Here is a 23,019-nt window from a genome sequence, read left to right on the forward strand (position 1 = left end):
CTAAAAAAAAAAAAAGCTTTGGCCAAGAGAAATTAATAGACAATGGGTGAGACCTTTTGCAGAGACTTGAGCTAAATAAAAAATCGGTCAAATTAGGTCTACTCCATTGCACTGCTGCTTGAATACTCCACTGCAGTTATGTCACAAGAGGTCATATATTCTGCAGCAATCTATTTCATTTCCCAGTCTTTCGCCCAATGTTTCTTGGGTCAGGCGCTGCCGTGCTGCTGCTATCACTGGGACCAGCAGTTATCCCGCCATTTTCATTTTTCTTTGTTAAACAGAAGCTTCTTTTTTTATTTCCTGCATACACAGATGGTAACAGAGAACTTTTCTTCTTGATTTTTTTTTTTGGGGGGGGGGGCAGGGGGGGCAACCACTGCATAAATTCTGATGAGTTGCTATATAGAGAGGGAACTTCAAATCTAATAACTACAAAAAATGCATCTTTCGTTTAGGCTTTCTTATTATTGAAATGCACTAAATTTCAAGCAAAAGTGTCTGCTTCATAACTCTGTAAACTGGACCTAATAATACACCTAGAGCAGGCACAACTGATGCACTATAAGCTAGCCTGAAATGCTACACACGAGAATAACCTGTGAGTGGGGCTTTTTCAAATGTTGCAACACTTCCATGTAAGCTGTAAATTCATGAACACTACTGCCTAGCCTTTTTATGCTCTAACAGGTGCAGTTTACAGAGCTACGATACCTATTGCTGCAGAGTTATGGATTTATAAAGTTAGTGCCACAATTGTTTTTCCAATTTCGGGGAATTTTCATACCAGGCCCTTAGTCCAAATTCTGTTTTTGTTTAGAACCAAGAGCATTTGACTTCCTGTCCTAAATGAAACAAATTTCATTCAAATATGCCCAGCAGTGTTGTCGTGAAATTAGTTCTTGTATTTTACAGGTGTCTGAATTCAGAAATCTCAGATAGAACCCAGCTAGAGGTTCCTTTACTGTCAGTTTCCAAGGTTCTCAGGTGCCAGAAATTGAACAAAACATGTTAAACTATTGCTGCATATTGTAAAGACTCTGTCTATAAATACCAATAATATTGGTTGATTTCACTTACATGTTTTTTTCGGAAGGGTGCTATTGCTAGTACTGGAAGGAAGAGAACTTGCTTCATTACTGTCGGTGCATTTGACATCCGGGCTACTTTTAGAGCGCCCACTACTATGTGAATGCATTGGTCTGCTGCTGGAAAATAAAACGAAGAGTGCAATATTCTTCAAGCTGCTTCTTTGCAATCATCAAATGAACAAACCAAATACACTGCATATACATATTGCCAAAATGCTTAATTAAAGGCAGACCAACTTTTGATACAGCAGGCACATGATTTGTCAAATAAACCCATTACACACAAGACCTCCAGCAACTATGTGACACAAATACCATTACAACTGACTTTTTCTATGCTAAAGCCCTTTCACATAATGATTTTGCTCCAAGAGCGGCGTGGCTGCAGCCATTCTTGGAGCAAAAGAGCCGCATCCACACATCCCAACGCTGCTTGACCTCCACAACCACCGCTGCACAGTCACTCACATATGAAACAGGCTTAATGCCTTTTTCGACACCTTGCACAATCTGAATGATACAGGTGCTTGCATCCAAAAAACATTTGAGCCTTAAACACATAGTAACTACAAAAACAATTGGCTGCAGGCAAAACGAGGGGCACCAGCAGCAAACACACCTGCTTTTGGTTTCAAACTCAGCAAATTCCTCTGGTTTATCATTGTCTTCCTGCGAGGGCTCCTCTGGTAGCGGGTCGTCGCCCCAGCCATAGGACATCGCAGGATACTTTTCAGGTTCACTACCATTTTGCTTGTAAGAGCTCACAGGTGTTTCTGGAATAAATGTAAGGTCTTATATTAACAATTTCATGTACTAAAGAAATTGTGAAACACGAAATGATTTTTACACTTGTGCGACAACATCCCATATAATACAAACACCTCCCTTGAAGGAAAGAAGATGACGTTTAAGGACTCGTTTTTCTTTGTTAGACACAATATTAATGAGAACTAACAGACAATAATGCCAAGGAGCAATGCCTTGGCATTATTATCTGTTAGTTCTCATTAATATTGTGTCTAACAAAGAAAAATGAGCACTTAAAAGTCATCTTTCCTTCATTCATAGTGACGGTCTCGTTCTGGCAAACTTGATGCCTTCAGGTAGTATGCGAGGGATTATTGGTCAGCTGCCGGCTCATAAAAAGATCACGTGCTGCGTGACGCCAACAGGCAGAAAAAGTGTTCCACACTCGCCGCCATGGCTGCAATCGGCGCTGACAACCACTCCTAGGTTGAAATGCACATATATACCCCATAAAGTGAATGGGAGGATGACCGCCGCCGTAGCTCAGTGGTAGAGCATCGGACGCATTATTCGAAGGTCGCAGGTTCGGCCCCTGCCGGCGGCAAGTTATGTTTTCGTCCAATTTGCTTTCTTCACATTTATATCCTAATTACTAGAAATAATATCCCCTTTCCTTAGCATTACTGTCTGTTCGATCTCATTAATATTGTGTCTAACACCTTCCTTGTCAGTTCTGTGCTACACAGATCATGTTGCCTTCTATATATAAAAAAAATTGCTTCAAGATAACGCTAACAAAATTAAGGGATGAGTGAATTTTTAAAATATTGGATACGCACCACCTACGAAAAGTGCACTTCTAGACAAATTAATTACTGAATCAAGCTTAACTGTGTTAATGGCCATCTCAAGCAAGTAGGCGAACTTGTGCACCTTGACTGGGCACTATCACTAAAACTAATGAACAAAGAACAAGAATCGGTGAAGTGATTGACAGAAGTCATTTCAGCGCAGCTTCTGGAGCAGCTAAAGCTTCCTTTTGGAACAGCAAATCAATTTTTTGGAGCAGTTACCAGTAACACATATTTTTTATGGAAATTTTGAAGTCTCTAAGCTGAAGCAGTTGCGATGCACGTTTATTTATATATCCCAGCACATTAATTTCCTGCACTTCGTTTTCCTGCTGATAGCCCAACATTTTTTTAGTTTCGTCACTTTAAGCATCTAATGTTTCCGTGCAAATCACCTCATATTTGTCATACAATGAGGTCTCTCCCTGATGCTTGAGATACAGTGCTGAAAGCCCAAGATGCGTAAATCCACGCTTTCTTGTTACCAGTAAAGAGAACTGTTCTGACGAAGTTTGTGGCTTGAATACAATCTATGCGCTCGAGGTGTGTGGTGAAGCATTTGCTGTCACGCTTTACCAACAGGATCGTTAGGCTCCTGGTTAATGGGCAGTTAATAATACATATAGGTTAAGAACTAAATGAATCTTCGGGTTCACAACCTACTCTGTGCTCTACGAAACTTGTGGTAATGGAAGCCTTTGTATTTATTTTTGACAAGTTCATGCAGACTCAAACTACCAGAATAACATGATACCTTGCTTTCTCAGCCAAATTCAACAAGCCACTGCAGCGGGTGGAATTGCTGATAAATTCCGACCATTGTACAGTATCAAAAGAAAAGTGCACTGCACAGTCTTATGAAAGTCAATTAGAACAAATAACACTACAAATTATCGTGAAACACAAACCAACACAAGACGGTTTGTGCTCTTCACTAATTAATGCAATCCATCATAAAGTAAATGACTGCACTCTTACAAAAACCTGTAATTGCATCAAGTAGTATAGTTAAAAACTATTTACATGACTTGATAATTTAATCTCAAACCAGTTCGGCCCCTACGTTTACTACTTTATACTTGCTTAGGATGACGACTCAACCGAATGAGCTTTGTCAAAAATCAACAATTTGGAGGAGAATTCGTTAAAGGGAAAGTTGGGCTGCAATTCTGTATTGATGCTTTCAACTCTATTCTATGCCACTCTTGTGTGCACCATTGAGGCTGGCTGATGCCATTTATAACAAGGGTGCAGCATTGCTCCGACTACTGAAGAACAGCGAAAAGCTGAGAAAACTAAATGGGACAACTGTGAAATCACAGCCTTTGTGGCCCCGCATGAATAACTCTCCCCCCCCCAAAATTTTCCGTTATTAAAGGACCCCTGAAAGCGAAATTTTTGTGACTTTTTTACTGTAATTTGTAGCCTTGTGTCTGGTAATGCCCAAATTGAATCGGAAATGCTCTAACGTATTGTATAATTAATGCTAGTGTCGTTAAATGTGACCAATTTTAGTGTCACTTCAAGACATCTGCCTAAAATCTTAAGAAACTAGCGCCCCACAGTGGGGGAGCACACCTGAGACCATGTGTACTGAAGCTTTGGCAACGCTGACAGCGCAGTTTTCAAATCGGCACCCCACAAGAGGTAAAAAATGAAATGATGTGGGTGCACCGATATAAGTTAAGCCTTATAAGAATGTGACCCCTCAGGAAAAAGAAAAGCATTCCTGGCGTAAGCAGCCAAAACCACCTTGAGAGCAGCCAGACAACAGAGCAAGAGTGGTGAGGAACAACAATAGGTTTTGTGAGCTCCCCGTTAATGTTCTGCAATATCAACAACACTTGCTTTTTGTTGTATATTGTAATCTACTTTGTTCTGTTGTATGGCGCCAGGGGGCGCCGCCATTTGATATATATAAACACCCTTGCTACAGCCGAGGGTAAGTTGGGCGTGGTGTGGAACTGTGTGTGTGTCGTTCCTTTTCGGAGCACCACAGGTGCTCGGTGTCTTCCCATCGCAAACACTACAATGGCGCAGTCGACATGCGTCCTGAAAGCCTTCCACCCTCCGCCGCTCGCCAACGGCAACCAGCAGCCATGAAGCAAATCATCGGCAACACCAGATGCGGCGATATCCTTTCGGTCTGCTTGCATCGTCGCGAACAGCAGCCCTCGCTCTTAGCGCATCGCCGCTTATCGCGCCGCAGATAGCGAGCCACCGCCAGCAGGAAGGTCAGCGAAACGCCAGGTGATAACGTAACGCCACACAGCTGCGACATGGCCGACTTGATAGGAAAGCCACCCGGGTTTTGGAACCATCCGGGAACACCAACAGTACGGTGGACGCGGTGGCTTGAAGATTTTGAAACTTATTTGCTTGCCGCTGGCGGCGAAAGTTTTCCGCGGAACGCAAAGCCGCACTGCTGAAAACACTGCTTGGAGCCGAAGGTCAGAGGCAGGCACGGGTTGCACTCGCCGCGGCATCGGAAACGCCAGGATCAACCAAAGACGCCTACTCCTCATTGGTGCAAACGCTAACGGCCAAGTTCAGCCCTCCAGAGGCAGTAGCCACAGCCAGACTCTCGTTTCGGAACCTCACGCAAGGCGAGTCTCCGCCCCAGGATTTTCTCTTCGAATTGCAAGATACAGCTAACCAGTGCGACTTCGGTGAACTGAAGGACCAGATGCTGCTCGAACATTTACTCATTGGATTGTCTTCTACGCGACTACGGGAACGGTTGCTTGTCGAGGAGGCCACGCTTACGTTTGAGAAGGCCGTGAAGATCATCAACGATGCCGACCGCGTCCAGCGTCGCCTCAAAGAATACGAGCCTGAAGCACTTGTACAGCTAAACACAGCGCCACATCAAAGTTCGGCGCAGCGCCGTCCTTTGCCGCGGGTTGTCACACCTTCTACCGAACCCCGCCCTTGGCAACTCGCTGCACCTTCGTCGACGTGTCAACATTACAACCGGCCACCCCAGTCTGCAACTGGCTGCCCCAACTGTGGCTATCAGCATGCTCCTACTCAGAACTGCCCCGCGCGCGGCAAGGTTTGCTACCAGTGTTCCAAGAGGGGACATTTTGCCACTGTGTGTCGCAGCAGACCCTTCGCACGGTCACCACCAGCATGTCATCAGCAAGCTTCCAGTCCCTACAGGCCTAGGCGTTCGGATCATACCGAGTCTATGGCCCTGTCAGACACCCAACCGGACCTCCGCACACCGGGATTTTACGCCGATGTTGAGGTGAACGGAAAGCCTTTATCTTTATTTGTAGACACTGGCTTGTCAGTTTCCATTCTGTCTAAAGAATTGTTTACGCGTTATTTTGTCCAACCGTCAGGTTCTGACTGCAGACTGGTAGCTCCACCTAAAAAACTGAAAGATTATTCAGGGACTATCGTTCCACTTCTCGGGTGTTTTCAAGCTCTGGTAACGTTCCGAAATCGCACTACTGAGATACTGTTCAACGTTGTAAGCAATGAACGATCCCTTCTTGTTATTGATGCAACCCACAAACTTGATATGATTCTTGCGGCACCAGCACACAGCCAATTCCAGTGAATCCCGAGTTTTCTGCGGGCGCACCGGCCTCGCCTCCCCGTGAGTTGCCACGAGTGCCATCTAAAACATCTCAAAACATCACATCAGGTACGGTGGGCCACCTACCAGACAGATTCAATCATTTTGAACACTTGTTTACTCCCGGCCTTGGCCTCGTACAGGGTGTCACCCATCAGGTCAGGATACGTTCTGAAGTCTCACCACAACGCTTAAAGCTCAGGCGGCTGCCTCTCACATTGCACGAACCAGTCAAACAGGAAATAGAGAACTTATTACGACAAGACGTCATAGAGCACGTCTTGGCGTCAGAATGGGTGTCTCCCATTGTTGTTCGCAAACAGAACGGAGCCATTCGAATGTGTGTGGATCTGCGCGCACCTAACCAGGCCATTATTGTTGATAGCTTCCTGTTGCCTCATGCAGAAGACCTGCTGCAGTCTCTTCAGGGTGCTAAATGGTTTTCAAAGTTAGATCTCGCCTCGGCCTATCACCAGGTAACACTACACGAAGACAGTCGCGACTTGACGACCTTTGTAACGCATGAGGGCCTTTTCCGTTTTAAGCGAGTGTGTTTTGGGGTCGCTTCCGCTCCTTCTGCGTTTCAACAACTCATGCACCAAATTCTGTCGGGCTGTTCTGGTGTCAAATTTTACATTGACGACATCATCGTTTTCGGTAGTACGCAAAAGGAGCATGATGACAATCTGGGAAAAGTTCTCACTCAGATTGCTTCCTCGGGGTTAAAGCTAAATGACAAGTGCGTCTTTGATGTCCAAGAACTGTCATTCATCAGACACAAGATTTCCGCTCAGGGCATATCCCCCCTTGAGAAGAACTTTCAGCAGGTTGAGACCTTTAGCCGCCCTTCCAATCCGACCCAACTGCGCTCTTTTCTTGGGTTGACGGAATATTATTCCAAGTTTGTGCTACACATGGCCCACGTAGTGGAGCCACTTCGTCAGTTGCTGCGTAAAGATGTCCCATTCAACTGGGATGTGGCTGCTGAAAATAGTTTTCAGCAGGTAAAAAAGTACCTCCATGATGCGCCCATTTTATCACTGTTTGGCCCAACTCTTCCTACTGTGGTGTCCACAGATGCCTCGGATTACGGGCTTGGTGCTGTTTTGCAACAGACCGATGGGGAAAACACTCGAACTATTCAGTTTGCTTTTCGTTCTCTTTCTCCAGCTGAACGCAGGTACTCCACTGGTGAAAAGGAAGCTTTGGCTTGTTTATGGGCTTGTGAAAAGTGGCATGTCTACCTCTGGAAAAGAAAGTTCACACTGATCACGGACCACCAGGCACTGGCTACTCTTGTCTGAAATGGGCTCTGGGAGGAAACCACTGAGAATAGGTAGGTGGACAGCTCGTCTTCTCAACTACACATTCACCGTCCAGTATCGCAAAGGCGAGCAGAATAATACCTGTGACACACGGGCATGTTTGAAAGGCCATTGAGTCGATGGCCATCGAAATGCTACAACTCCATTGAACTCGATGGAGTTCTCGCGTTGCCACACGACGGCTTTCAACGGCCGTTGAGCGATTCAGGTGTTTCTCGCGAAATTTTTGTGGCGCTGCTAATCTTATTTTCGTTTTCATGTCGTCGTAAGTGAACTAAAATAAATCCACTTAAAAGCACACATTTGTGGGTTGCTTTGTTCTAAAATATCAAAAAAATTGTTTATACACAATGATAAGTGCATTATTAGCTATAAGCAGAGTTGGTTATAAGTTTGCTGAACAGCGAAACTGTGGCTACGTTACAACCGCTTTACGCGTCCGGCCGCTTTTCTGGGTTTGCCATGTAGTACGTAGTTTTGCCGTTTTGCCTGGTTTTGCGGTTGCGTGTACTCATTTCGTTTAATTACGTGCTTGTTCTGCCGTCATGAGGGACCGCGAAGCAGATGACAAGGCCGCTATGGTGTTCTACATGGCTGCGATCATGCAGCTTGATGCTGGGATTGAAGCGGCGAAAGAGGAAGCCGACGCCATCGAGGATGAGCTGCTGCTGTTATCGTGAGCATGCGCAATTCCTACATTCCAAATGACACAAATACTTTAGTAAATGAGTTAGAACGCCCAAACACACTAGTTTTAATGTATACTCGGTAAATTTTTCCTTTTCTAATCATGAGTATCAGCACACTGGGAACGAGAGGGCGTGGTGACGCTGTTTCCGCTTCCGCCGCTCGATGGCCATCGAAGTTTCAGTGGTGTCTTCGAGTGCTCCGTTGACTCGATGGGCCACTGACTCAATAGCCTCCGAAACTGCCCGTGTGGCAGCGCGTGCATCCCCGTTGAGCCAATGGACCATTGGTTCAATGGCCTTCGAAACGCCCGTGTGACACGGGTATAAGGTAGCAGATGCTCTCTCTCGCAACCCCCTTGACACTTCTGAACCCTCCTTTGCTTTTGAGGAGGAAGTAGTCGCCCAGGTTGAGGCCATGATATCCAAGCTTGAAGTACAACAGGCCACGACCTGTAACGCATCACTGAGACAAGTCATGGAATATACGATAAATAGCTGGCCCGCAAGGAAGCAACTTTCTAAAGAACTTCATCCATACTATGAGGTCAGAAGCGAACTTTCGGTGGTAGATAGCATCCTACTGAGAGGGGACCAAGTTGTCCTTCCCAGCCAACTACAGAAACGAGCGCTCGCACTCGCGCATGCAGGACACCCCGGCATAGTGAGAATGCAAGACCTGATTCGCTGCACATACTGGTGGCCAGCTTTTCGCAAACATGTCGAGCAGTATGTAATGAGAATTAACAGACAATAATGCCAAGGAAAGTATAGGGGATGTTTTTAGTAATAAATGTAAGGTAATTGTGAAGAAAGAAAAGTGGACGAAAAGATAGCTTGCCGCGGGCAGGGACCGAACCTGCGACCTTCGAATAACGTGTCCGATGCTCTACCAACTGAGCTACCGCGGCGGCCATCCCCCCATCCACTTTATGGGTATATGTGTGCATTTAAACGTGGCAGCGTCAGTCAGCGCCGCCAGTAGCCATGACGGCGAGTGTGGAACACTCTTTTTCTGCCTTGTTGGCGTCACGTAGCACGTGAACTTATTACGAGCTGGCAGCTGACCAATAATCCCTCGAGCAGTATGTAAGCGACTGTCAAATTTGCAACAGTGCTGACAAGTCGGCCAAAAGTCAACAGGGGCCCATAGAGCCGACCGAATACCCTCCCCGACCTTGGGTGAAGGTGGCTGTAGACATAATGGGTCCATTTCATCCAGCCCATCAAGACTGTCGGTACGCCATAGTCATGGTAGACTACTACTCGAAGTGGCCCGAGGTGATGTTCACATCATGTGTAACCAGTCAATCTGTAATAGGCTTTTTAACCTCAGTTTTTTCCAGAGAGGGACTGCCCGAGGAAATCGTCAGTGATAATGGCCCCCAGTTCACCTCTGTGGAATTCGAAACGTATATCACTACCGAGGGAATCAAGCACATCAGATCTTCACTTTATTTCCCTCAATCTAACGGGCAGGTTGAGCGGTTTAACCGCGTTCTGAAGTCATTCATTCACTGTGCCCTTCAGGAACGAAGGCCTCTAAAAAGGACTGTTCTCGACTACGTCGCAATATATCGAACCATTCCGCACACTGCAACTAAGTTGTCTCCATTCTACTTGCTGCGTGGTCGCCAACCGCGAACGCGTTTGCATATTGTAGGCTTCTCCGCGCACAGTTTTCATGAGAACCCATATAACGAGTACCAGGAACTGCGTCAGCGTGTTGAATGCTATCAGCGTAAAATGCAGGAGGATGCTAATCGCAGACGTCCTGCCTACCACAATTCCTTTCAACCTGGTGACCAAGTACGGGTGCATCAGAAAAGACAGGGAAAAGCGTCCTCCCAGTATTCACGCCCTAGAGTAATTTATTCCAAGGTAGCAGCCCGTAACACTTATCGTCTGAATGACAGCACTACCTGGCATGCGTCAAAGCTCTCCAAGAGCACACTGAAAGAGCCACCAACACAGTCACCACAACGGTACGATTATCCGATACCGATACCCCAAACAGACACTGTGCCACCTTCGTTGCCACCTCCTGTGCCACCCACCGTGTCACCGCCTGTAAGTCTGCAGGTACCTCGAGACACCCAAGATGCGCAGCTTCGGCAAGACGTGGAGTCATCAGAGTCCCGCCAACGATCGTCGTCCCTCACGTCACGACATCAACCACTACACCAATCGGCACGGCCTCAGCGAGAGCGCCGGCGTCCACAGTACCTGGAAGACTACATAGCCTAATTCATTTTGTTAAGGGGAGGAGAAATGTTGTATATTGTAATCTACTTTGTTCTGTTGTATGGCGCCAGGGGGCGCCGCCATTTGATATATATAAACACCCTCGCTACAGCCGAGGGTAAGTTGGGCGTGGTGTGGAACTGTGTGTGTGTCGTTCCTTTTCGGAGCACCACAGGTGCTCGGTGTCTTTCTATCGCAAACACTACACTTTTCTTGTGGAGCGTCCCATGGGGCCTTCATCTAAGACATATTAGTGGTGATGTCGCGAGGTGCTGTAAACTCGGATGAGCACTCACGCTTACTTTAAATCCAAATTAAAATGCCTTAGAAACAACGTTTGCCACTAATAATCGGCCAGGAGTGCCCACGTATACAGGACAATCAAACAACACAAACGTCTTGAGGTTTCAATTTTGGTGTCGGGGGACCTATAAAGCATTGCACATGTTCCGACTACACGCTTAACTGTCAAACCTAGCTACACTCAAGTGGTTTCAGCTCATTAGAGCTTGAACAGACAAAAGATTACGCACTTCCAAACTCTGCTCAGCTGTCTTACCTTCAGGGGAGGTAGAAGCAGGGTGCACTTCCAGCTGCTCCTTGTCCTCGTCTAGTTTTCCTAAGGCTACGTCTTTACCATCGCCTCCAGCATTAGCCTCCAGGTTTTCTCCAGAGCCAGCAGCTGGTTCTTTCTTGGTCTTCTTTTTCCTCTTCCTGTTCTTGTTTGCCATCTTGCAGAGACATAGGTATACGTGTATACCAAATGTTTCAGTAGGCAGCACATGCTTACATCCACGTTTAAGATTTTCATCCTTCTAGGCATATTCTGCTCCAGCAGCTAACAGCATAACTTAAGCTTAATATAGAAGACTGTACACCGAATTTAAAAGAAACTGCGCAGTATTATATTAAATAATGTTGACACAGTGTGCAATGCAGTTCAAAAACCCTCATGCACACAAATTGGTAATCTAGTATGATACTGAAACAGGTGGAGAGTACTACCAAAGCAGCAAGCGTACATGCAAGCACCACATTAAAAGGGACAAAAGGAATTGAAAATTGAAATTTCAGACAGCTGCAATTCCTTAATTGAAGTTGGCTGTGCCGAGTATCTGAAATCCATTACATTACTTAGAACATAAATGCCAACTCACTGAAACACAATCAATATGGCATTTGTGTACACTCAAACATGCAAAAGAAAATTAAGCGCTACCCCAGCTTCACTCTGCCGTACTAAACAAAATGACAACCCTGTTATCGTTTTCACGTGCAATTTGAAGGAAAAAAAAGATGTTTAAGACAAAGATATTTATTCCCATGCTATACAGAATCAGAGTAATTCAGTTGGAAAATTTCCAGAGCCAACTGGAAACAACTTGGCCAGTTTCCCAACTCGGCCAGTTTTTGCTGCTAGAGCTGGAAATGCCAACTTAAAGCTGGAAGTAGAATTCACTGCCTGGAAGGGACTTCCAACTCTCAGCGCCTTTGAGGAAGGGGGGAGAGTGGGATGTAAAGGAGAGGTGCAAAAAGAGAAGTAGCTCGATAGGAAAGCGCACACCCTGCTTCCGCCGCCGACATGCTTGACATAACAAACGTTGACGCGCAGCTCCATGCCCGCTGGCGCGGAGCCACCACAAGCTCACAATCCTCCAAAAATACAGCCGACTGTTAACAAAAGTGGGAAATATACGCGCACAATTTCGACACTTTCATCACTTTTTCATATTTTTGTTCAGTATCCCGTTCACAAGAACATTTCCAGACTCCAGCTGAAAACTGCAAAATGTCAGCTGGAAATGACATGCCTTCCATCTAGAAGGCATGCAATTTATGTAGCACTAACTATACTAAAGATTTCACCACATTACACAATTTCCTGAGTGAATTTTGTTGAATTTTTTAATATGAGCATGACAAATTAGAAAAAACAATAAGTTGCGGGAAAATATTTCTGACAAACGCGGTAGCGAGTGCGGTTCTCAAAGGAGGTACGCCGCTGGGGAGGGAGCGACGAGGTCGTTACGAAGGGCGAGGGCATGCACAGTGAACGAACGAGGGGCGGAGGGAGGAAAAAGACCGCGGCAGCACTGTGCGGGCTCGCCGAGTGGGGAAGGATGGTGGTTGCCTAGGCGACGGAGTAGCCTTTGCACCGGCGGCGGCAAGGCTCCGCGGCGCCGCGGCCGCTTGCCGGCAGCGCGTTACGCGTGGAACGTACGATCGCGTCCTAATCAAGTGCGCTTTAAAGTAAGTTTCCTGTCGGGAAAAGCGTCGTCGTTATCACACTTGCTACAGATATCGCGTTTGCGACCTCGTCCGCAAATTGAAAAGTTTTGCGGCTTCATGACGCGAGCTTCCGCCTTTTCTGCCAGTGCGCGGACTTAAACGAGCTTGGCGGGCTTTTGTCGCCGTTGATCTCCTGGCCGCGAACACAAACTTCGTATCACGCGCGCTGTTCTTAAGTTAGTGCTTGAGTGCGATCTTTTCGATGTCCGATCTTCATGTTGTCTTGGACAAACTTCCCACGACAACATGCTGAACGGCACGCTAGGCCTAATCAGCGTTGGTTGCTTTTCGGTAGCGGTCGCGGGCGATAAAAGTTGCGGTTTGGTGCGGAATCAACGAAACTTTTTGCGATGGCTGCACTTGAAGGGAAGAGAATCATATAGTTAATGAAAACGAGGGCATGGTTGGCACATGCAACTCTCGAATTGTGGTTCCGGATTCGATTGCAATGTCTTGGACATCGCGTGCGCGCCCGCGAAATCGAATGATCGGTACCGCTCAGCATGTGAAATTTCGGTCGCGATTCAACATGGTTTTGTGTAATGCGCATACCTCGAGGTGGCCTGAAACGTAGTCGGTGAATTTCCGCGATGGCACTTGTTTTGTTTGCTTTTTTTCCCCCGTGTTCATTTCGTTGGCAATGCAGGTCTTTGGCGATAGAACTAACAACACTAAACCCTAAACAGTGAAAATCATGGTGGGATAGGCAAGTATGGCATGCTGACAGACCACACAAAATCAACATGTATAAATGTATTACCTTGACTTTGTTTCCGGCACAGTTCCATTCACGCAAAGCCTCTTCGGGTCCATCTGGTGAATACATTCAAGATGACAGTGCAATTTTTAATGTAAAACAATAAAAATTTCCTATTAATGCATTTCACAAACAATTACTATTACACTATGGCATATTAATTAAAGTATAACTCATGCTTTATGCAAAAACACAAACAAACAAGATAACTTAGCTCTCACAGTGCAGTGAAAGGAATAAGGATAACTTTAATTTGACCTACACTCTCTCTGTGGTCTCCAACATTTGCAGAGTCGTCTAGGCATTAGCTCACTCACTGCTAACACAGATAAGATCAGTAGTGGCAGTTTAGTAGTTGGAAACAGTGATGCCATTAAGTGCTGACACAGAGGTGAAAGTGCAAGCAGGAGATTGCCACTAGTAACGAAAAAGCAAAAGCACTATTTTGTGCACATGCAGACAATTCAGTAGTTGGCGACAGTGATGTCGTTAACTACTGACACAGAGTTGTAAGGCAAGCAGGAGATTGACACTAGTAATGAAAAAGCAAAAGCACTATTTTGTGCACATGCAGACAAAATCTTTACAATGCATCCAAATATGAGTGTTAGCGGTTCTGAGCTCTGACCTCTGTTTCGTTAATTCTCCAAATGCCATAAGCCATATTTCTCTTTAAAAATAATGACGAAAAATAGAATAAATGAGCATGTGGTGGCTGTAGTGTTAATGAACATGAACATAGCTATTAGTGAAATTTGTAAAGCTTTACAGCTCAATGTTCACTGAATCACATTGACACCATACACTGGCTGATCAGGGCCTATCAGCAGAGGTATTTATGGTAGTTTCTGACGGTGATGTAGTTCTCAACTCGCATGTCATGACTTGCCATCAGTAACTGTGGCATATTAATTGTCATTAAACTGCCTTAACTAAAGTCCCACTTTAACACAAGCAAGACAATGAGATGCTTCATTTGCTGATCAAATACTAGTCAGGGACCACAACTGCATCAGAATGCTAGGTTGTAGTAATTGTCTAAGCACCAAATAAATTTAAAACTTCATACCACTTTTCCATTTGCAAACATTATCACCAAAAATCACGTTCACGGTCTGACCAAGTTTCCTTCACAAGTGTACAATGGCTTGCTTCTTAAAAGACCAATTTATAACAGCAAGCAAAGAAAAAGACTGGGAACATATACCTACTTTCTGATATTGCAGTAATGGTAGCATTGACATCATAGTCATAAGTCCTCAGAGCCATGCATATCTGGTCCTTGCTCATGCTCGGCACCACTTCCCTGACTTTACTGAGCTGTAAGTGAGAAGACCCCGTTAGTGTGCCATCGACACAAAAATTCATGATGCAATAAACCGAATCAAGGAAAGAAGATTGCTTTTAAGGGCTCGTTTTTCTTTGTTAGACACAATATTAATGAGAACTAAGAGACAATAATGCCAACGAAAGTATAGGGGGTGTTATTTGTAATAATTAGGATATAAATTTGAAGAAAGTAAAGTGGACGAAAAGATAACTTGCCACTGGCAGGGACCGAACCAGCGACTTTCGAATAACTTGTCCGATGCTCTACCACTGAGCTACGGCAGCGGTCATCCCCTCCGTCCACTTTATAGGGTATATATGTGCATTTCAACCTAGGAGTGTTAGTCAGCGCTGATCGCAGCCATGGCGGCAAGTGTGGAACACTCTTCTTTCTGCTTTTTGGCGTCACGTAGCACATGATCTCTTTACGAGCTAGCAGCTGACCAATAATTCCTCGCATACTACCTGAAGGCATCAAGTCTGCCAGAACGAGACCCTCGCTATGAATGAAGGAAAGAAGATTGCTTTTAAGGGCTCGTTTTTCTTTGTTAGACAAAATATTAATGAGAACTTACAGACAATAATGCCAAGGAAAGCATGGGGGGTGTTATTTGTAATAATAGGGATATAAAATGGTCAGCTGCCAGCTCGTAAAACGATCACGTGCCACGTGACGCCAAAAGGCAGAAAAAAGAGTGTTCCACACTCACCGCCATGGCTGTGATCGGCGCTGACTAACACTGCTAGGTTTAAATGCACATATATACCCTATAAAGTGGACGGGGGGATGACCGCCGCCATAGCTCAGTGGTAGAGCATCTATTTCAGTGTCTCAGTGGTTTGAGCATCGAACGCGTTATTCGAAGGTCGCAGGTTCGGTCCCTGCCGGCGGTAAGTTATCTTTTCGTCCACTTTACTTTCTTCAAATTTATATCCCAATTATTACAAATAACAACCCCTATACTTTCCTTGGCATTATTGTCTGTTAGTTCTCATTAATAAACTGAATCAGTGATTTACCCTGCAGAGTGGCCACCATGCAACTTAATGTCACAAAATTAAATTACAGGCAAATGGTCTAAGGTGACACTACGTGATTAGGTACATGTTACGTTGCCTCACAGTGCATGATTTGATGCTCCCGAGTTGTATGGCACCTACTCTGCAAAGTAAGTTAGCAGTTCAGTTCAAGTGAGTGAATCCAACGAAACATGCTGCAAAATCCTGCAAAGCTCCAGTGCATGAGGATAACAATTTGATTTTTAAATCCTAAGTTCTGGGACCTCAAGGCTGATCCTTGATAGTAAGGTTCATAGCAGGCCCGTAGCCCCCACCCCGAAATTTTGATGGAGATGGGTGTTTTACCAAAACTAAATAATAAAAATAGGTGTTTTTCTTAAATTGTCAAGGTTTTGAGCAAGTGCCCCCCCCTCCCCTGAAAAAAATTCCTGGTTAGAGGCCTGGTTCATAGGTTTGCTCTGCACACTGCATAATCCGTAAAACTGCAATATTCTTGGCTGCTTCTGCCAACGTGCTGAAGACAGACACATGTGAACTCTCACAACCAGAACTTTTCAGGAATGAGGCAGACACCACGCCATGCCCTGTATGGGAAGCTACGCTTCTTGACCACAACAGCGTACTTTCACTGCGCCCACACCGGGCAGCTCTCTCAGCGCCTCACTAGCGTCATTTGAGTAAACAGAAATTGGCTACATGGTGGAAGTGGAGGAGACCAAGTAGGGAATATGCCAAGATGGGAAGCCTCGCTCCCCGTAGCCGTGGATGAGAGTGGCTGCGCAGGAGCCAACACATGAACATCCAACGTACATTTAGGCCTAGGGTCCTGATCACCAGATACCGCCGCAAAATGTAATAAATTACCCATTTTCACATCACAAAGTATGAGCGAAGTCTTCCCCAATAAGTGGGCAAAAAAATTTTTTAAATTACACAGATACAATATGCATGTCAAGAACCGAAGCACTGGTGAAGTAGATATAATTAACAGCTACACAAATAATTCAATGTGAACTACTGTCTTAATTTCCAACCCATCTAATGTGCAATGTCACACAATCTTCATGTTCATGCACTGCACAGGCCACAAATACAATTCCACATAATTTTTACATAAAACATTGTTCACAAGCTGCACCAAGTGCAAGCACATGTTAATTCAAGTGGATGCACACAAGATGTCAACATAGCAAGGTCATGAGAATGAAGGCAATGTTTATCGTGGGAAGAATGGTGAGGAGAAGTGGAAGCACAAAGATGCAAAACACATTTAAACCTCCGAAGGCCTTTCCAAATCACCTCCAATTCACCCAACCTTGTGTGAGGTGATTCCAATATAGCTTGCAAATTTCTTGATTTCATCACCCCTTAACTACCATCCTTGGCTGCATTTCCCATCCCTTGATATCTGCACTGTTGCTCTAACTGACCATCGATTTTCTGTCCTATGCATTTGTTCTCTAACCCACTATGCTCTCTTCCAGTCTCTTAATGTTGCGCCTATAATTTTCCATTCCATTGCATGCTGCATAGTTCTCAACTTCTGCTCGAGTTTCTTAGTTATCCTCCCAAGTTTTTGCCCCATTTGTCCCATCTAAGAAAGCCCAATTTTATGAAATTCCCGGTCTAACAAAAAGATTTCTATTCCCCGGGAAGTTCCCATAGGGTTAAGTGTTGTCATGAACCCAAATTAAACTAATTTGGTCACCAAACCCGATTTAACGAAGTTTTTCCTGAAATAACTGAATGAAAAAGCAGCGATTTCCTTCTAATTTTGGCAGAGCCCAGTTTTTCTTTTAGCATGCACTCTAATGCTATCGCATAAAAACACCTGGGTGCCCTGGTTACAACCCTAGCTTTATTTTGACAAGGCTGCACACAGCACCCATGCACGGAACAACAGACTCGGCAGTCCGTAGCGCTCTTACATACACCGGATGATGCTAGAGGCAGTGGTGGTTGTTTTCATTATTTCATGGTTTGTGGGACAGACAGCACTGATCGCCTCCTCACATTTTTCTCGGTGGGCTTGCTCGCTTAATCACTGCATTTGTTCTCCACGTCATTGCATATCGGTAGCCTGTCATTGCTTCACGTGACCATCACCACGCCTGCATCGTACAGACATGGTGTCACCCATGTCTGGGCCGCCCTCGGGACGACCTCGCGTACTTTTCAGACGCGCAGGTGTGGGTTGCCGGCACATTACAACTTTAAATTTCGAAGGGCTGAAAAGTTCCTTTTTCGATTTTACAAAGTAATGCAAGCGTGGTCATCAATTCGTAAAATTGAGTTTCAACTGTATTGGCAAAACACAAGATTGTACACTTCTACTTTAGGGACAGCAGTGAGTTTTCAGCCATGATTTTGGAATACCTGCCATATCTGATCCAGCCTATCTTTATTCTGTGCCAAATCTCCTTTTCACGAGTAGGATCTCCTGTCAGTAATTGACCTAAATATACATACTCTTGTCAGGCCCGTAGCCAGCCCCCCCCCCCCCCCTTCGTAATTTTTATGATACATGGTGTTTTACCAAAAATAAATAATGAAAATAGGCGTTTTTCTCAAATAGTCAAGGCCTTCAGCAAGTGCCCCCCCCCCCAAAAAAAATTCCTGGCTACAGGCCTGACTCTTGTACAGACCCTAGGGGTTGGTTTTCAAATGCGATTTCTTGTTCTCTTGCGAAAGTATTGAGCACTATCTTTGTTCTGTGCATATTTACCTTCAAACCTGCTTTAACGCTTTCCCTGTTTAAGGTTTCAACCATTTATTGTAATTCATCACCACTGTTGCTGAAAAGCACAATGACTTCTGCTGACCTCAAAGGGGCCCTGCAACACTTTTCCAAGTAATCATCTCATGGTTGCATTAAAGGAGTTTATTGCATCACAAATTGCCTGCCACAAAAATTTTTAGAATGCGTCAAGTGCAAGCGGAGTTACAGGGATTTGTTGCATGCCTTAAGCACTTTCTCTCTCCTTTCGTACCAGCGAACACCCTCAAAGCTAGGGAAGGAGGGGGGATGACCATAGAATTTCCTACAATTACCTAGAGGGAACTCTGGCGCTGCGATCGTTCAGCCACCATGGGAATGATGGGTAGTACACGGATTTGCCTAGTCTTTGTGCTGGCAGGCTTCAAACGCACTTGTGGCTTTGTTTATAGTTGTGTTTTGTTTTTATTTTGGATAAAAGAATGAATCGTTGTGAACACCGTGACCCGATTTAAAGTGGTGAGCCTAAAAGGTCAAGGTGGTGAAGTGGAACTGCTGAACGTTTGCTGATCTTCGTCTTGCGACAAAGTCGCTGCAGGTGACACGTAGCCAAACGGAGCCGAAAGAACGAAGCTTAGACAAATCCGTGTACTACCCATCATTCCTATGCTGGCTGAAGTGCTACACGTTGCAGCTCCTATAGACACTAGCGCCAGAATTCCCTCTAGTAAATATTGTAGGAAATTCTATAGGGATGACAAAGGGGCAAGAAGCTATGTCCATCCATCAACACGCATCATGGCTTTGAGAATTGTCAATTCCAGGCCACGTGCTGTGCTAAATGTTTGGCTGGTATGTTCTCAGGAGCCTAGACTACCGATTGGCAGCGTTTTCTGACCATGCCGAAAAAGTGTTGCCGGGCCCCTTTACATTGCAGAGATATTTTTTGTTAATGTTTATTCATATTTCTTCCCAATGTAATTCTTTGAATACTGCTTTTAAGCATGCGGTGGACAATGCTAGGGAGATTGTACTTTCTTGACTGACCCTTTCTCAATCGGAATTACCCCATTATCATCGATCAGAAGCAGGTTAGCTGTAGAATCTTTGTCAATGTCAGGTAAAATGTTCACACATGTTTCAGGCACTCCTTGATGATGCAATACCTCCAAATCTGCTGGTACCTCTACTGAGTCAGGTGCCTTTTCAATGCCCATGAAAGCCCTATACAGGGGATTCCTACACTTAGTAGCTATCTATTTGATCACATGATTGTGATCCATCGTAGTACAGTACCCCTTCCTGAAGCCTGCCTGCTTTCTGGGTTGGTTAAAGGCACAATGTTTCTCTCACCACGTTTTGAAATCATCTTCATGAATGTTTTCTATAATATGGAAAGTAAGCTGATGAGTCTATACATCTGCTAATGTTTTACATCGTAGTATTCAAATAATGTTTGCTTTTTTTCCAACCAACTGGTGCAGTTGAAGTTTCAAGAAATTGTGCATAGTGTGTCGCAAGCTTTGTAAATATAAGATTCCTTCCATCCTTGATCAAGTTTACATTTATGCAGTCTTCTCCGGCCGCTTTTCTGCAGAATGTTACAATCAAAACAGTACAATGTGGGCGACTCCACAAGCACCTCATTTTGTGAACAAAGGTGCCAGTGATATATATTTTTTTTTATTTTTAAATAGTCAACAAACAAGAGAGATTTACCATGGTGTGCATGTTACAGGTTCTTGCTGAACACATCACTATCACTAAGGGTATTAAGTGCACAGAAAAAATTTTCTATATAAAAGAAACGCATCAGGAACTGTGTTGCTAAGTTGTGCAACATGAATCAATGAGAGGTCAGATCACCGATTCATGTCACATCCCTAGCAAGTAATTAGTAAAAAAACATGCCAGTAACAATACTACTAACAGTCAGAATTTGCACAACAAACCTGTCCAGGCAACAAAGCAAGCAAACTACGTTGTCCAACACCATGGTCACATTTGGTCTAAAGCACATTGCTGTTCACATGCATTTCCTACACATTAGGGCCAATCAAAAGGATGACAAAAAAAAAAATATCAAGGATTACAGCGACCAGCATTTGTCCCAATGTGGTTTATTCAGCTATTTCCAACGAATGCTCAAATAATGAAAAACAATTTGGAACAATGGCCTGGTTATCATGTTGACAGATTATAAATTGAAATCGGCAGCGAACACAACCATCAAAAAGCACACGATCTGCATTAATTACAAAACTTGCCTTCTCTTTGAGGTCTTCTGGACCATGCTGTTCACCATCAGCCAGAGCAACATTGTTGTGCGTGTCATAAATAGAGCGCACTGCAATAGCAAGAGAAATACAAAAAGACGATCAGATGCGATGTCAGAAGCTGGAGTCTTTGGACTCCAAACACACACACACAACAGCCTGGCAATAGACAACCATTTACATATCACAAAACCTGCATTAAAAGGTGCGCATAATGTTATTGTGGAAAATCAAAAAAAAGGGCTCACACCAGTGCAAGTAATAATTTACACGTAGTAACTAATAACATATAATGACTTCATATACAATGAATTTGAGGAACAAGTACACACACTTGCTTCTTTGTCGTATTGCGTAGTTAATACATGTGTACAAAAGTTCCTTCTAAGTTGAGGCTGTTGAAAAGTTCCAAAAAATAGTTCAACCACTGCTAAAGTTATTACACCATTTATATAAAAAGGTAATTAACACATGCAGACATTAGTCTCCACAACAAATTAAACTGCATTTTTGAAGTTCCAAGAAGCTGTCCCCCCCCCCCCCCCCCTCACCCATAATATTCCATACTACTACCACACTCATGATCTTGCACGGACAATAATTCACTGCCACTTCTCTTTTTAAAGAAGTACTGATATGTTTTCTTTTTTAAATTGTAGAAACTCTACCACACTTAGTTGCAAGTAAAAGTATGACACGCATCAAGTATGAGGGTTGAGAACAGGGTTCGTACAGGTTTCAAACAAGGAGATTCAAGGATATTCATGGAATTTTAAGGGCCTGTCACACGCTTTTCAAGGACTAAAAAACAGCATCCAAATGAGGATTTTATTTTTTTTACTATAACAATGCTTCAAATTATGACTAAATTTATCGCGCTTATACCTATACGGTTGAAGCTCAATTTAACATAGTCATCACCCTGCTCAAACTACTTTGTTAAATCGAGAAATTTGTAAAATCGAGAAAGGGGTTTTTCAGTCCTTTGAAACCTAAAATTGTAACACAGAGACACCCAAATTCTACCGCTACCATTGTTTTTCCCGCTAACCCACGCATGCTCGTGTGAAAAGTCTGTTCAGGTGTACTGAACATTGAGCCTCTCATATGTTGTCCGGGCGATGCAGGCCAGGTAGACAGTCATGTGAAATATGACATGCAGCCGAAATGCAAAGAAGGGGAGAATGAATTCAGTGATTATGAGAGCAGAGCGAGCAAGAGAGTTGCGAGGAGACTATCAGTGTCATCTGTCACATAAATCATGAAATAACGAAAGCACAAAGTAGGGTTTCTGTGGCAGAATTGCCAGAAAAAATAAACCACCGCCCCATGTAGCACCACCAGGTACGTAACCGAGCAACTGTTGAGTCCACTGTTCCATGCATGTGGGCGGCGTGTAGCCTTGTCAAAATATGGGTAACAGATGTTTTAATGCAACAGCGTTAGTGCCCACGCTTAAAGAAAAAAAGCAATCTGTGTAAAAAATTGAAAGAAATTAGAGCTTCTTTTTACTAATTCAGAAAAAACTCTGTGAAATCAGTTCTGGCTCCAAGTTAGTTTCGTTAATTCGGGTTGACAACAACATTGAACCTTATGAGTACCTGCCGAGGAATGCTACTTTCTTTCTTAGACTGGGAACTACGTAAATTCAGGTTTTGTTAGATCAAGTTTTAACTGTATTATTATACTGTAGAAAAGTCTAGCCTTGATACCATCTAACGCAGTTCCCAACACACAACAAATGTTCAGGACAGATGCTGAGACTTCTCTTGTATTAGCAAAGCTTGACATCGTTAGTCTACTAACCACATGCACCATTTGCTTGAGAGGGAAAAAAGCAGCATAAACGCAGGAGACAAGAGTGAAGGCGTAAGGAGATAAGTAGAGAGAGAGAAAGAGAGACAAGATGCACTGACGAGTAAGGAGTGAAATGAACAATCTGACAATGCACGAACAAACAGAATACATGCAAACTTGCACGGTGTATTGTTTCTGAAAAAGTTTGCTTCATCAACGCTAATCTACAACAGAAAGCAGGTCACACTGTGGATTTTAGACTGCACTGGTCCCGAAATCCAAGGGTTTTTCAAAAACAGAATACA

General features: G+C 44.2%; 1 protein-coding gene and 1 non-coding gene across 3 annotated transcripts in view; one reads left to right on the top strand and one right to left on the bottom strand.

Moving 5' to 3' along the window:
• The window catches only part of LOC119378985 (spermatogenesis-associated serine-rich protein 2), a 44,925-nt gene that overhangs the window by 16,433 nt on the left and 5,473 nt on the right, over positions 1-23,019 (bottom strand). For both annotated transcript variants that reach the window (XM_049411834.1, XM_037648110.1), the window contains exons 2-7: positions 20,909-20,988; positions 14,788-14,896; positions 13,580-13,632; positions 11,090-11,261; positions 1,711-1,864; positions 1,081-1,208 (exon numbers count right to left, since the gene is read on the bottom strand). In XM_049411834.1, coding sequence (XP_049267791.1) covers positions 1,081-1,208; positions 1,711-1,864; positions 11,090-11,261; positions 13,580-13,632; positions 14,788-14,896; positions 20,909-20,988 — 696 coding nt within the window. The remainder of the gene's footprint in view (positions 1-1,080; positions 1,209-1,710; positions 1,865-11,089; positions 11,262-13,579; positions 13,633-14,787; positions 14,897-20,908; positions 20,989-23,019) is intronic.
• Positions 2,371-2,442, top strand: Trnam-cau (transfer RNA methionine (anticodon CAU)). The gene has a single exon. It is a non-coding gene; the product is annotated as a tRNA-Met (tRNA).

This window comes from Rhipicephalus sanguineus, chromosome 1, assembly GCF_013339695.2.
Source record: "Rhipicephalus sanguineus isolate Rsan-2018 chromosome 1, BIME_Rsan_1.4, whole genome shotgun sequence".
NCBI classification, from domain to species: domain Eukaryota; kingdom Metazoa; phylum Arthropoda; class Arachnida; order Ixodida; family Ixodidae; genus Rhipicephalus; species Rhipicephalus sanguineus.